General features: G+C 44.3%; 1 protein-coding gene across 1 annotated transcript in view; it reads right to left on the reverse strand.

Annotated features, from left to right (window-relative positions):
- The window catches only part of FRAS1 (Fraser extracellular matrix complex subunit 1), a 430,037-nt gene that overhangs the window by 233,109 nt on the left and 181,963 nt on the right, over positions 1 to 14,965 (reverse strand). Inside the window, exons 7-13 of the mRNA XM_012805310.2 lie at positions 13,389 to 13,490; positions 12,903 to 13,094; positions 8,301 to 8,390; positions 5,705 to 5,740; positions 4,221 to 4,368; positions 2,649 to 2,792; positions 1,187 to 1,321 (exon numbers count right to left, since the gene is read on the reverse strand). Coding sequence (XP_012660764.1) covers positions 1,187 to 1,321; positions 2,649 to 2,792; positions 4,221 to 4,368; positions 5,705 to 5,740; positions 8,301 to 8,390; positions 12,903 to 13,094; positions 13,389 to 13,490 — 847 coding nt within the window. The remainder of the gene's footprint in view (positions 1 to 1,186; positions 1,322 to 2,648; positions 2,793 to 4,220; positions 4,369 to 5,704; positions 5,741 to 8,300; positions 8,391 to 12,902; positions 13,095 to 13,388; positions 13,491 to 14,965) is intronic.

Genomic DNA, 14,965 nt, shown 5'->3' on the forward strand with positions numbered 1-14,965 from the left:
AGCAGTTTACCTGAATTGCCTCAGCGTTAGGCTCTCATAACGGCATTTGTATGTGCCCACTTTTAAAACAACAGGTAAACAGAACATGATAGGCTGTAAACACTATGGAGTCCCGTGTCTTTTAAGGCCGAGACGTCTAGAGAAACACTGGCCTTTCAAGGACCATGAAGGGGTCGTGTGTTCATTCATTCATCCATTTATCACACACTTGTTCACCAAATGCCAAGCACTGTGTGCTGCACTGATCTGAGGACATTGGGACCATGCTCTCCCAGACTGCAAAGAGCCTCCAGCAGGGCTCTGACATTGCTCCACCTTCCACATCTCTAACATGGTGGTCCCAGAGCAGGCCTGTCTCTCCTCACATCTGTGGAAGAGGCACAAACAATGCTTGTGTTTCCACACCCTGTGGCTCTGCTTCTGGCCGGGACCAGCAGCCCCTCTCCCTCAGCCCCACAAGTGGTCTAAGTGCTCACTCGGCCTTCAGCTTGTGCATCTGATGAACAGCAGGCACTGGGCATCTCTGTAACTGTTTTCTCTCCCACTGACTTCCCTAAAAACCCAACCAAGGGCATGAAAGAGGTGCATATCAGCTGCCCCCAGGTTGGTTCTCTTGCATCCAAGACCCTTCCCTGGCCCATCTGCCCTCTCACATTTCTCTGCCACCACAAACCTGCCGGAGCTTCCGAGCACAGCTCCTATCTGTCCTCCTGACGATAGACCCACATCTCTGCCCTTTGTCTTTGCTCTTACCATGACTCCCTTCTCCCATTTCTGCATTTAAAAAATTCTTCATACGGTTAGTTTTGTACTTATATTCATAATTAAATTCACTATAAATGGTCAAGTAGAAACAACAAATTAAATTATATTATGGCCACTCCCACCTCCAGAGATTATTATGATAGTAAGAATTTCAACTAGTTCTTAATTAAAAATATAAAAGTGGGCATATAAATCTATTGAAGCATAGAGATAGTAAATTCCTCTAATGAGGTTATAAAACCGTGTGTCTTCTCTCGTGCACTGCTCTTCTCATCCCATCGGGAGTCTTGCTCAGAGTTTCTTCTCTTATTTGAAAAGCTGCTCACAGCTCGGTGGGGTGGGGTGGAGGAGCCAGCTCGGTGGGGTGGGGTGGGGGAGCCAGCTCGGTGGCCCACATGGCTGCAGACCACCTGGCAATTACCTGCACAGGAGTGGCGATCCTGGTAGAAGCCGTCCCCGCAGGAGGGCACACACTGGCCGTGCTGCATCAGCAGGGGAGGCCAGCAGGACGAGCACTCCAGCCCACTGGTGCACGTGGCGCACTGAGGCTGGCAGGCTGGCTCCGGGCAAGGATGGAGAAAGAGAAAGGACACTCTGATTAGCTCCTACACACCAACCCTGGGTGGAGGCTTATACAGCCTGATCCTGAGGCTCTGGGCCCACAGACAACAGGAAAGCAAAGGAAATAATTTTAGCAGCCACCATTCCTATAGCACAGGTTCATGTCAGGTGCTGTTCAGAGGGCTTTTCACAAGTAGATATTACTAATCTCAATTTTAGAAATGAGGAGCAAACTCAGGGAGGGTAAGTAATTTGCCCAAGGCCACGTGAAGCTGGCTCTGAAGCCGGGCAGTTCAGCTCAGGGCAGTTCGGCTCAGGGGTCTGTGTTCTTTTCTTCTTTTCCAACAGCCTTCAAGGTCCTTGTCACTCAGCCTTTCTGCAAGAAGCTCTCTTGCCCCTTTTGCTCTATATCCCATAGACATAAATAACTTTCAGAAAGGTTGAAGATCATATGAATCAGGAGAGAAAGTAGGGAGGAATGAATAATCACAAAAGTAATCAAACATCTAACCCTTATTGCAACCTGAGCATATCTTAGTCTAAGCCCCTACCATATATTGACACACTTAATCCCTACAACAACCTTCTGGAAAAGGTACTAGGATCACCCACTTATAGATGAAAATACTGAGGCACAAAGAGGTTTAAGACTCACAGCCCGGGCATCAACCCACACAGTCTTATGGATAATTAACCTCACAAAGCAGAGATAAGGGAAATGGTAACTAAGCTTTGACCTCAACCAAGCCAAACTCTCCCAAGTAAGATCTCCTTCTCGGACCCAGAAGAGCTCTGAAATGCACAGAACCCATTCTGGACCCTCTGGTGACTCACAGGAGAGAACCTCTATTACCATCATCTGCGCGATATTAAGCAAGTTGGTTCATTTCTCTGGCCCACAGGCTCCCCATTTGCAAAATTAGAAAGTTCTAGTAAGTGATCTTGAAGGTCTGTGGCAATTCTAAATGTCTAACGTGGAATAACTGAAGGTTTTAATAAGATACTAAGCATCCTGATGATACTGTTACCCTCAAAAGTCTTTGAAAATGGAGAAATCCAGCTACGACTACCTAGCAGCCTGTCCACATCACCTGTCTCCCCACAAGCACTAAAACATTGGAAAATGTCAGAAGAAAGTCCTGTGGGCAAAGTGGCCACGCAAACCGGATGGCATTGCTGCTTCTCATGGTTTTTAGCTGTTGGACATTTCCTGCATTTTTGACCTGCTCGGTGTAGATACCGAATCTCGTTTGAGAATCACGACTGAGGAGTCCCTGTCCACCAGACAGCACCACCTTGGGGCTGTTCACGCAGAGCCATACCTAAACAAAGGCTGCCGGCTTGGTAAAATCCCAGACCACAGCTGTGCACACACTGTCCATTCTGCAGCAACTTTGTGGGATCCTGGCAGAGGTCACAGTGGTCTGGAGAGCGAGAGCAGGTCAAGCAGTCTGGGTGGCAATGAACTGAAATCAAGGACAAAGAAGGCAGAACTCAGTGAAGACCACCCACAACTTCCCTTCCTCAGAGAAAGACCCTGCAGGGTATGGAGAGTTACACAAAGCATGAAGAACAGAAAACTGTGGGACTTAGGCATGAAAAAGGCCTCCGAATAGAAAAAACGCATTTCAGCGCAAGATTTCAAGGATTCTTTCCTTGTCTGAAATACCATCACTGTCTCCTATAGCCCCAAATTGAAGATGCTAAAAATCAGCTTTATTAATGCCTCCACCTGCTGGAATATCTCCAGAAACAAGAATGACTACTTCCATAATACATGATTTAAACCGATTTAATAATGTATGATATCTGAGCTGTTCTTCCTAAGCTTCAACATGCATAAGCAGTTCAGACATAACACCTACAATGTTTAAAAATAGTTATTTTTACTTAAACAAAAAAGTACAGCCAGTTTTCTTTCTCTCCAGACTTTCAAATCTCATTCTCCAAAATTAGGATTATCACTGAATTGAGTGGTAACTGTCAGCAAAGAACTTTTTTCAGGTTTTGAAGTTGTTAAGGATTCAATTCTCCATGTCGAACACATAATAATACACTAAATGTTTGTTTTGGAAAGCCCAGAGAGCCACTTGGGTGAAGGCAACGTAATTAAACCATAAAGTTGCCTTGCTTGTCCCTTGATAAACTCTTCAGGGAAACACTGTGATTAGCCAAAGTAAGTTGAGCACTGCAAGAACAACTGCCGATATGAAAAATGGCAGCCCATGAATGAAAACAGCTAATTATGAAATATGAATGGGAGAGAATGTCATTTCTCTGAGAGAGACTAAGCTTATAGGCAAATTATTGCTCAACCAGAGCAACTCCAGTGCCTGCCAACAATTATCAACTGGAACTAATTCAACCCCAGGTGATTTGAAAGCAGAATTGCAGAACGAGTAGATAAAAATTTTCTTTTGGAAGAAACTAATGAGTCTTTAAACTTTAAAAACCCATCTGAGAACTCCAAAAGAAGCCATCTGTTCAATAGTTCACCTTAAAAAAGAGAGAGAGAGAATATTCATAACAAACTGTGAGCGATTCTTCTTATATCCCCCAAAGTGGGAGGCAGATTTGCCTTCACAAGTTCTCGAGCATCGTTTGACTTTCACGATGATTTTGCAAGATAGATAAGGCACGATATTGTCGACAATCGAGGTTTAGAGAGGGTTGATGACGGGCTGGAGGTCACACAGACATACGTAATCAGTTGAGTTTGGCAATTACCCAGACAAAGTTTAATTAGCATCATTTATTAGAAGAATTAGAAAGAAATGAACCCATTGGGTGAGTATAGAAAAAGCAGCAAGATGGAGGTGGGTGGGAAATAGGATCTCTGTAAGTTCTTTGGCAGTAAAACTATCTCAGTAGAAATAAATGGGACATGGACCCACCTGAAGTGCAGTCAGGACAGCACTGGCCCTTCACCTCCAAGGCTAGTGTGGCCACTGGACATGGTGGGCAAGAAGGCTCGTAGCACGTTATCTGAGACCCCCGACATTCGCACATCTTGCAGGGGCCGTCTTCCCACTTCTCTCCCTCCTACGAGAAACAACAAGGAATGACCAGGATTCAGAGGAGGGTTTGCTGCTGAAGAACTCAGAATTTCACAAGGACAAAGTGAAGGCACCTTGTCAGTACCCTGCCAGACCCAACTTGGACACAGGACGACGGTGGAAGAGTCCGAAATTTAAAAGGATGGAATTTCTCCTTGTTTGTTTATAATTGGTTCATTTTTAAGGCAGAACACCCAGAGATACACTGTAAGAGTATTCTGGGGCTACCAGAATATGTAAGAAGCATTTCAAACTGGTTTCTCAATGTATTTCACCAAAAACATCCAGGGAGATTTCTATGTACCTAGTAATTAGCAGGCACATCAAACACAATCTGTAAAACAACAGTCGGAAGTGTGGCTAAAATCCCGAATTTCCTACGGTTACTATAATAAGAGTAACAGTCAAGTCATTGTGCTCCTCACACTAAAGCTTTCGCAGGCCCACTTAGTATGGGTTGTACACGTGCCATAAGCTTTCCCACACTAAAGTATTTTTTTCAGCCAAGCAAATTATGGTAATAAACATGAGTATTTTAACAGAGAATCCAAAGTGAATTATAAGGAGCAATCCCTTTCTGTTCACAGGAAAGAGACAGAGGTTCTTACCAGAGTATACTGGAGTGATGAGGGAGGGAAAAGAGGAGAAAACAGGACAGTTGATTGTAAAATAAAAATCTGATAAAATGTGCATGAAGCTAATTGATGCCAACCTTGCAGACAGCTAATGTGACGGTATGTAGCAAAACGGATGGCAAATGTTAGGAAAGTGAGGAAGGTCATCTTGAAGAGGGGGAAGGGCTTCTGTTCCCTATCAAGGCAGGCTGGTCTCCGGCCCCTTGTTTTAGAACCTCCAAACTTGTAAGACTGCGTGTGTGAACAAACAAGCTGGCATTTTTCCCTTTAAAACAAACCGTACAACGATGTCCTGCAAACAGTCTAGAGAGAATGAACACTCAGTATTGTTTGGGGAGCAAATACTTGCAAATGTAAGCAGTTCCATGAAGTTAAACTGAACCTTCTAGGCCAGAAAAAGTCAGGAGGAGAAAATCATCTCAAGAAGGGGAAAGAGCACATCCAGGAGCTTATAGTTAGAGAAGCGTCAATTACCAACTGTATAAAACAACGTGCTAAAAAGCAAAGGTTTAATGGCTCAAGGTCTGATTTATTGTAAAGAGTCTTAATTCCTGACCACAGTGCCACCAAATGTGGCTGCTAAAGATACCAGGGCTAAATGCTAAGGGTTCCTGTGACAGTTCATACAGATTGTTACTTACAACAATTTTGTAATGAGTTATGCACAAGTTAAAAATCTATACTTACTGGGATACGTTTAACTTCACTAGCATTTGAGGATATCTAGGAACAAAGAGAAATGTATTTATTATACCACTAAAAACACCATTAGGGTTGATGTAGTTATTTTTTCATTAGGAGTTATCCATTTTTCCTCTGGTAACATGGAACTTCATTCATTTGCTATGAATACCAATAAAATCTATATTATCAAAAACAAGAAAAGCATACCACTATGGGATGGGGACAACATGCCTCGGAAATATTTTTGAATTTGTGTTCAAGTACTTGGCTTCACTTTCCCTCAATAAGAAGGACCTCTCAGTCAAGCGATCTACACTCACAGGGCACACTGTTTCGTTTTACATACCAAAGTATTATGGAGATTTTGTGCTTATTTAAAACAACTCGGTCTTCTTAATTCCACTGTGTCTAATTTGCTTCCAGAAATGAATGGGAAAATTGATACAATGATTGAGAAAATACAAATTCAACATTTATAGGGATTCCTTAATCTAAATTCTTAAGAAACAACGATGACTAAATTATAAAATACGGCTATGAAACAATGTTAACAGCACGATAATCAGAGTAATACCAATGTTTTTAACTTTTCAAAACATGTGCCAGGCACTATTCTGTGTTTTATACACATTACCTCTACAGCCCCATGAGATGAATTCTATGTTATCCACACTTTAAATGAGGATTCAGTACCTTGCCCAAGATCACAAGCACAGATCCGAAGTACGGATTCGAACCTACGCTGTTAACCCTACACAACGCTGCCTCCCCAGAATATACAGAAGTACTGGCAGGGTGACATGTAATCCACCCAGAGCCCAAAGAAAAAGAGAGGAGGAATCATTTCACCAGTCAAAGCATTTAGTCCTAATTCTTACACAGCAGTCTCCTCTTCTCACAGTTTTGTTTGCTGAGGTTGCACTTACCTAGGTCAACCACAGTGAGAAGAGATTAAATGAAAAATTCCAGAAATAAACGATGGATCAGTTTTAGAGTGTGCGCCATTCTGCATAATGTGGTAAAATCGCACGCCATCCAGCCCACCCTGCCCAGGACACAAACCCTCTCTGTCCAGCATATCCATGCTGTGACACCACGGCTTACTAGTCATTCAGTAGCTGTCTCAGTTATCGGATCAACTGTCATGGTATCACAATGCTTGTGTTCCAAGAAACTTTATTTTACTTAAAAATGCCCCAAAGCGTAACAGTAATGATGCTGTAACTCAGATGTGCCAAAGAGAAGCCATCGTGCTTCCTTTAAGTGAAGGGACAAAAGATCTCGACTTAATAAGGAAAGATAATAATCTTATGCCACAGTTAGTAAGATCTATGGTAAGAATGAATCTAATATCTGTGCAATTGTGAAGAAGAAAACAATTCACGTTACTTCTGCAGTTGCACCTCAAATGGCAAAGTTACGGCCACAGTGTGTGATAATGCTCAGTTAAGACGGTAAAGGTTTAAATGTGCGGTGGACAACGTGAACAGAAGCGTGTCTCAGCTGATGGAAATCCGTTTCGGCCGTACTTGTGATTTCAGGCGTCCACTCGGGTTCCTGGGACACATCCCCAGAGGCTCAGAGAGGACGACCAGCATCCTACTCTGACTGGCCACAGAAACAGTGGTGATTATGACCAACTGCCAGATTTTCTAAAGCCCAATCAATTTATCAATATTCTAATGCCCAACATGAAAATTATGGATTCCATAAATAGGGCAAATTTGAAGAGATTAAGATAAATAGTTTTACCTTTGGGTAATGGAAAAGTACAGATGCAGGAGAAACAGAACCTTAGTAACGGGCGTTTTCCCTCACACCCAATCCATCAACATCCCTTCAGCTCTCCCTGCCATAGACATCTAGACCCTGATCACTGGTTACTACACTCCCTACTTCCTCTTTAAGCCAAGCCACTGCCACCCTTCATGTGGACTACTGTGAAACCCTTCTAACCTGGCCACCTCCTCCAGTCTAGGCCCCTTCCAGCTAGAGTGGTGCTTTCATGAGGAGGTGAGATCTCAGCACTGCTCTGCTCAAAGCCCTACTACAGGCTACTGACCAGCCCTACCTCCAGCTTCCTCCTCCCTCCCTCATTTTGTTCCAGCCATGCCCGATTTCTTGCTATTTCCTGAACATGCCATACTTCTGCCTCGGTGCCTTTGCATTTACTGATCCCCCTTCCTGCAGTGTTTCCCCCCAGACACCAGTGTGGCTCACCCCCTGACTTGCTGCAGACTTTGCTCAGGTCCCTCCACAGAGGAGGGATTCCCTGTCCATCTTGTGTAAAGAGCACACCCCGGCCTGCCCATCCAGCCATTCCCTAGACCTCCCAGCGGCCTCGTGCTCTGGGCAGTGCCCCTCCCCCCGACAGTGTCTGCTCTCCGTGTTCCGACACCAAAGCACCCCACCACCAAGAGCAGGGGCTCTACCCGTAGTGTTCACTTCAGTGTCCCGTCGCCTGGTACCCAGTAGGTGTGCAACACCATTTGTTGAACAAATGAATGAGTAAAAGAAACAAGAAAGAAGGTAATATCCCCTTCCGAGATTAATTTTGAATCCATTTTGAATAGTTTTCAGGGATTAGCCTGATACTCACAAATTCTCCATCCTCTTCATAAACACAATAACCATTCCTTGAAATGCATTCAGGACAGCACTTTCCGTCTAAGTGAATTAATTCTTCACCCTGTAGAAATAAGGGTTGCAGTGACACATATCAAATTAACATCTCCAGGTTGCACAGCTAAATTGAGAAGCAGCTGGATTTCCTGACTGGAATGAGAAACTCAGCATACCGTTTGCACCCCTCCTGAGTCATCTCCCCGGTGCCGTCTCCACTCCCCTCCCAGCACAACACATGTGCTCTGATCCCTCCATACTTTCCTACCCATGACCAGGAGCTCACATGAATAAGAAGGATGGCCAAGCTTAATGTTAGAGTCTTGGAAAATTGTGAGTTTCAGAAAAGGACCATGCTATCTTGAAGATACAAGGTTGGAACTTGTGACTTCGGTTTCATGAACAGTACTCAAATCAAACCAACGTTTTCCCCTGAATACAAAATCAGACATCCTTCGTATGCAGATGGAGTCTCAGGCAAAAATTAAACAGTAGAAAACTAATTTTTACTCAATATTCTGAAACGCTTACTGTTAGCAAACTCACATCAAAACTATTTTTCAAATTGTAAAAAGAAAGGAAAAAGCATATTTGAAGGGTAGATGTTTAACTTTCAAAGTCTTATCACTTTCATTTCCCAATATCAATAGCTTTAAAACACTTTATTTCTTATTACAAAATAATAAATGTTTGCTATAAAAAAATGTAATAATTCTGAATTCCATAATTTAGAAGGTATAATTCATTGAAGTCCTAGCACCGAGGGAATCTGCTGTTAAAATACAATCTCTGTTTATAATTTTCCATATGTATATACTAACATCTAACCTATATGCTAGTTTTATACACTAATGCAAAGTAGCTACAGGCTGAAGAGTATTCTTTAAAGCATATCCCATTTTCTAAAGATCTTAAATATAACTATTTTCTAAATACATCTATTTAGATGATTCTCTAAATAGTTAATATTCAATTTGGGGGTCTATGTTATATTTAGAAGTATAAAAACCATGCTAAAATGAAGATGCATAATGTAAATCATATAAACAGAATAATCACAATGATTTTAATGTTTGAAAACATTGCACTAAAGACCAACATCACAAAAGCAGTGGCTGTCTTTGGAGACACTGGATACCTTAGTATACAGAGATCTATAGACCTTATAGATTTTTTTTGGTCTTTTTTCTTTAACTTTTCTTTAATCTTCAAAATTTTCTAGAATGAATATATGTTCTCTTAATGAGTGAAAATATAAAATTTTAAAAGAAACACAAAAATACATAAATGATTATAACTTTTTAGAGTGTCTAAAAAGATATTTCAAAAAGAAAAGAGCTATATAGATGACTGCCCATCAAAATTACGTATCAATCAAAGGCCAGTGGAGAGCAGTGGGCACTACAGACAGCGGACATTTACATATAGATTATTTTGCAGAAAGAGGATGAATCAGCTGGCAGTGAAGGCATAACCCAGAAGCATACTGAATTTGCCTTCAGGGCATATAAAGAGGTTTAGATGCATGGAATCTCAGTCACGTAAAACAATGTTTTGAAATGAAACAGAGTATATATACTTCTCCTAAAGACAAAACACATCAAAGATTCTTGAGCATCTGCTACTACATACACAGACACTACTGTACACAACAGCAAGCCCTGATCTGGGTGAACATGGATTCAGCTGTGTGAGGTGGGACATTCTGAACAGATCTGCTAACTACGGAAGAGGCCTACGGGGCCCGAGTGCCATCCCTTCACTGTGCAGGAAGCTCATGTTCAACTTTTGCTTTGACCAAAATGACTTTGTGAAGCAAAACTCATTATTTTCCTGTTAAGAAGATTCTGCTGCGTAAGCCAGAGAGAAGCTGCCACCCCTTCCCCAACCATCACATGTACAAAGACCAGACCAAAGACCGCAATGAGACAGACACCCTGCCCTCCAGAAAGGGGCCCTCGTGGGGGGATCCTGCCTCCACCTCACACTGTGGTGTGCTGCCCTGTCCCATGTGCTCTGCTGCCAGCTTCCAGTCCCTCACCAGTCTAGGACAGCGATGTGAACACTGGGTCCTTCATTAAAAAGGACAATTTGACTTCACCTGCATTCACGCTCAGAGGCATCATAGAACACATAAGGAGAAATCATCCTATCATGCTCTTCTACCACTGATTTACTTTTGTTTCCATGCTTAGGGATTGGGTGTGATATATCAGAGACATGGGTCATATAATTTTCTCCTTTTTTAACAAAGAAAAACTGCATACTGATTTCCATGCTGTTCAGAACACTGCTACTAACAGTCAATATGATCACGATGACCGTGGTGAAGCTGCACGATTTTGCCCCTTCTAGAATTTACTTCTCTGCACCTTGTGGTGGACGTGTGCACACTCACGAGTGACCCACCCTCGGACTCCAAGACTAGAAATCAAACAACCTGATATTTTAGAGAAGAAAGAGGCAGAAAGCAGGGTAGAACTGAATAAAAGTACCAGCGTGGGCAGTCCCTGGTTTACAAACAAGGTAAGTTCTATAGGTTTGTTCTGAAGTTAAATTTGTATGTATGTTGGAACAGGTACGTGTACCTATCACCTATAACAGCCTCTGTTTATAAGTGTTAAATGCTGGATATTCATGGGGCGCCCTATAGTACCTTTTCACTTTGCCCCTTGGCAGACAAAGTCATTTCCACTGGGTGCTCCTAATGCATTTAACTCAGATTTCCAAAATCATTGGTGTCACACTGTATTATAACTTTCTGTTTACGTATTTAATTTCCCCCAAAGCCTGGGAATTCTCAAGGTTGGAAAGTGTCTTATTTATGTATTTATTTTTGATTGTCAGTGACATAAGCTAGACAGAAGTCAGGAAGTTGGTACATCCAGGCTTTAGCAAGCAAGATCATTAACCAGGGCTATTACAGAGGACGGCACAGAGGAAGGCTAAGAGATGCTGTCCACCAGATTCAACTTTGGGTACAATTTCACTTCCGGTAGCGTTTCTAGTTCAGAACCCAGTGGCTTAAACAAAATGTAGGAAACATGAAGATAATCTGGAAGAAGCAATTTAGCTGATCAAAGATCTGAAGAAATACGTTAAAGGCATCGGAACTTCTCAGCAATACAAGAAAAGATGGCGGCAAGAGGGGGGAGGCACCAGAAAGGGGCGAGTTGGTATCATGGGGCAACCTGGAGAGTCCTGAGGTGCTCTCCACTTTGGCAGTTGCTCCCCATTTTTCCTAAGAATAGACAAAAGGAACTAGCTTATGCAATCACAGCTAGGTCACGGCTGATGGCAGCAGGTGGGGAGCACTGGAAGACGCACTGACCCTGGGGTACCAGTTAACTCATTTTCTGTGCCTGAGACTCTTTATTCAGACCTGAATGAAAGCAAGCAGAGGATCCACACTACTAGGATCACTCCTCCCACATTTCCCATAAATCCTGGGATACTTGATAAATTAGAACTTTGGAAAATAACCTAGCGTCCCATGGGCGGACTGCCCAGACAAGGACGCTTGGCCTCAGCCTCGATCAGATTTTCTTCTCATCTTCATCCAACCCTTCTGACTCCCTTAACATAAAGAAAGAAAAGAGGTGAAAAGGGCGTGCTGGGGAGGGGGAAATAAATTTGCAAAAGAGCTAGACCCTCTTTACCTAAGAATGTCTCATCTTTGCCAAGACCCACAAGTAGGAGGCAAAGTGAAAAACACCACCATCAATAAGGGTCTCGGGTGAACAACTACCCCCCCCCCGAGGCTCACAGTTGGGAGTTGCTGAGAAATAGGGGAGAAGAACAAGGGGAAAAAAAAAACAGCTTTACAGCCCCCCAGTCCTTCAGATCTCTCCAGTTTCCGTCATCTACTCAAGTTCACAGCCCAGAGGGAAATTGGTGGGGCGGATAGGAGTGGTGAGGGAGAAGGAAATGACTTTAAAAGCAATTTGTTCTGCAATGGGTCCCAATCAAGTTCAAGGGCGGGGGGAGAGTAATTTCCCTGCAATATACAGTACATCTGTAGCTCAAATAGAGGCTGCTTTGTTAAAAGCTTCTAGAAATTCTGCAGGCAGAAGTCAACAGAGGTCAGCAGGGTTAATTGTTTATGAAGTCCCTTTTGCTCTCTCTTAAAAGCCAAAACCATTTTATTTTCTTTCCTGATCCACAGGCATAGCCCCTACATGCTGGCTCTTTTCTGCTAAAAGCTGCCAGTGGGGCCTGGGGCAGAAGCCTGGTCACTAGCACACCTGTGGGTCCTGGGCAGGCCACCAGCAATGAGTTCCAGCCACTCTGCCCAATAGGACAATGTCCCTTATCCCTCTTCCCGTCATGGCTTTGGTGTAGGGTGTCCAACCTGACCAGATTCACTGAGAGCTAAAGGCTCCAGGGGCCGTTCTGAGCTGGTCTGAACAAATGGTGACATTCCCCTCACACCACAGAGTCTGTGTGCTAGACGGTCCCATGAAGTATGTGGTCAGTCTGGCCATCCCCTCTGCTGCCAAGAAAAAAGGAACAGGTGCCGGGCCCCCCAGCCTGTTGGAAAGAGTTGCTGCGGTCTGAATGGAAATGTGTCACTTCTTACCCAGCCACACTCCACTTTGGCACACTCTGCAGGCTGGCAGGTCACTTGACCACGGTTACACGTGCAGAACTCACAGGCAGAGGCCGTCCACATTTCGTCCTGGTACCACACGACCCCGTCGTGTACACAGCTCCCAGCAAAAGACACACACTCCTCACAGCACTGCCCCTGACGCCGGGCCCTGCTCTGACCCTGAGGAAACAGGAAGAATGGCGGGTGATGGGCAGTGTCAGGGGACAGTCACCGGATCCAACAGGGGCAGAAGGGCCAGAATACCAGCACTGCACCCTCCTGCCTCCCCACTGCCCGCCTGGCAGGGGCAGGGTCCCCTCCACCCCGGACCCCTTTCCTAAGAGACTGGCCTTCAGACCTTTATGTAACATTCTGAACGGCAGAAGACTTTGATTCCCTCAAAGAATACGATGGTCTAGGAATGGGCTTCTAAATGACCCAGAATGCAACTTAGAGAACCACACTCTCCAATACCTTTCTGCATCTCAATGGAGGGCAGGCCTGCTTGTGACACCTGGTCTGGCCCTGGTCACACACACACGTGGTACAGGCGTCCTCGCTCCACTGCTCACCGTGCTGAGAGAAGAAAGGAAAAAAGGAAGTGAAAATTAGATGCTGCCTGTGTAACATGAGTGCAGATTGGAAGACCCCCAACTGTTAGTACATTTTTAAACTGAGCCACGTGGAATGTACTCTTGAGAAATGTTAACATTTAGAAAGAAACAGCCTTGAGAGACTGTGAGTAAATGTCCAAGAGGAGCTCTGGGTTCACTTTCACTGTCCTGTATTCACTCCACAGATGGGCGGGGGGGCTCATTCTGTGCCAAGCACACAGAGGCCTTGGGAGCACTGAAAGGGACCAGACCCTGCTGGCCAGTTAATTGATGACCATTCCTTCTACTTCATGCCAGGAGAGCTGGCACTTGCTGCCCCATACTGACTTTCCCAGCTCTCCTTGCAGCTAGGGCATGGGCACTGTCCCGGTAATACCTAAGGGGACCTCACAGGATGTATGCTCGGGTGGTGAGGGTCAAAAAGAAGGCTCTGCCCCACGTGAAAGGAGAAAAGCCTGCCCCTCTCCTGCCAGCCTCTAGCATGTGTGGGGATGAGCCGCTGTCACCAGGACATGAGAGGACAAGATGAAGGGCCAAGGCCAACATGCGGAGGATGGTGGGGTGGAGAGACCCTAAGACGTCACTGAGACCTGAACTGACGAAGCCTGCAGCTGCCCTGCCGCTGGACTTCTGGTTCTGTGCGGTAATAAATGGCGTCATTTCAGTCCACTTGTAGAGTGGGATTTGTTACTTACAGCCAAAAATGACACAATGCTACAAAGCTTAACTCTTCGAAGAGAAATTAGTCTGGCACAATCCTGTCCAATAAAAACACAATGCAAATGCAAGCCACACATGCAGCTCCTGTGTCCGGCAGCACAGACCCGGCACACACAAAGCCTGCCCCCTTAGTCCTTTCCATTTATATTTCAAGTGACCCCTCAAGACTTTATGAGATCCATCCTCTAATTCCTAGCTCCAGACTCCCTACCGTGAGTCATGATTCTAATTCCTATTCTGTCTTTCTTATAGAGGCTGGAAGTAAGGGAAGTAGTTGGACTTACTTTTTATATGTTCTTTGCTTTTGAATAACTTAACTTTGGGGGAAAGAGAAGTTTATTAATTTGCCACCAGATGAAGAGGCTACAGATTCTCATCTCAAAGTACAGAGCGCCAGTACCTCTGACCACAAGTACGGAGCTTTTAAAGGGGATGGTCCTGATTAATCCCATCTTCAGCTAAGACAATCTTACGACCTCCTATTCATCCTATCTTTGGCTGAGACAGTCTTGTGATTTAATGTAACCTTTTGGCTCAGCTGGGCACTCCTAAGTCAAAACATCATTCATCCATCTGTTCATCCATTCAGTTTGTTGAACCTGTCTCCATCTGGTGCTGACCGTGCTAGGCACAGTTACCAGACTGCCCCAACAGTGCCTGGGACTTCACAGACCATGCTAGGCACAGTTACCAGACTGCCCCAACAGTGCCTGGGAC

Source organism: Otolemur garnettii, unplaced genomic scaffold (assembly GCF_000181295.1).
Source record: "Otolemur garnettii isolate 467f Iridium unplaced genomic scaffold, OtoGar3 scaffold00039, whole genome shotgun sequence".
Lineage (NCBI taxonomy): Eukaryota > Metazoa > Chordata > Mammalia > Primates > Galagidae > Otolemur > Otolemur garnettii.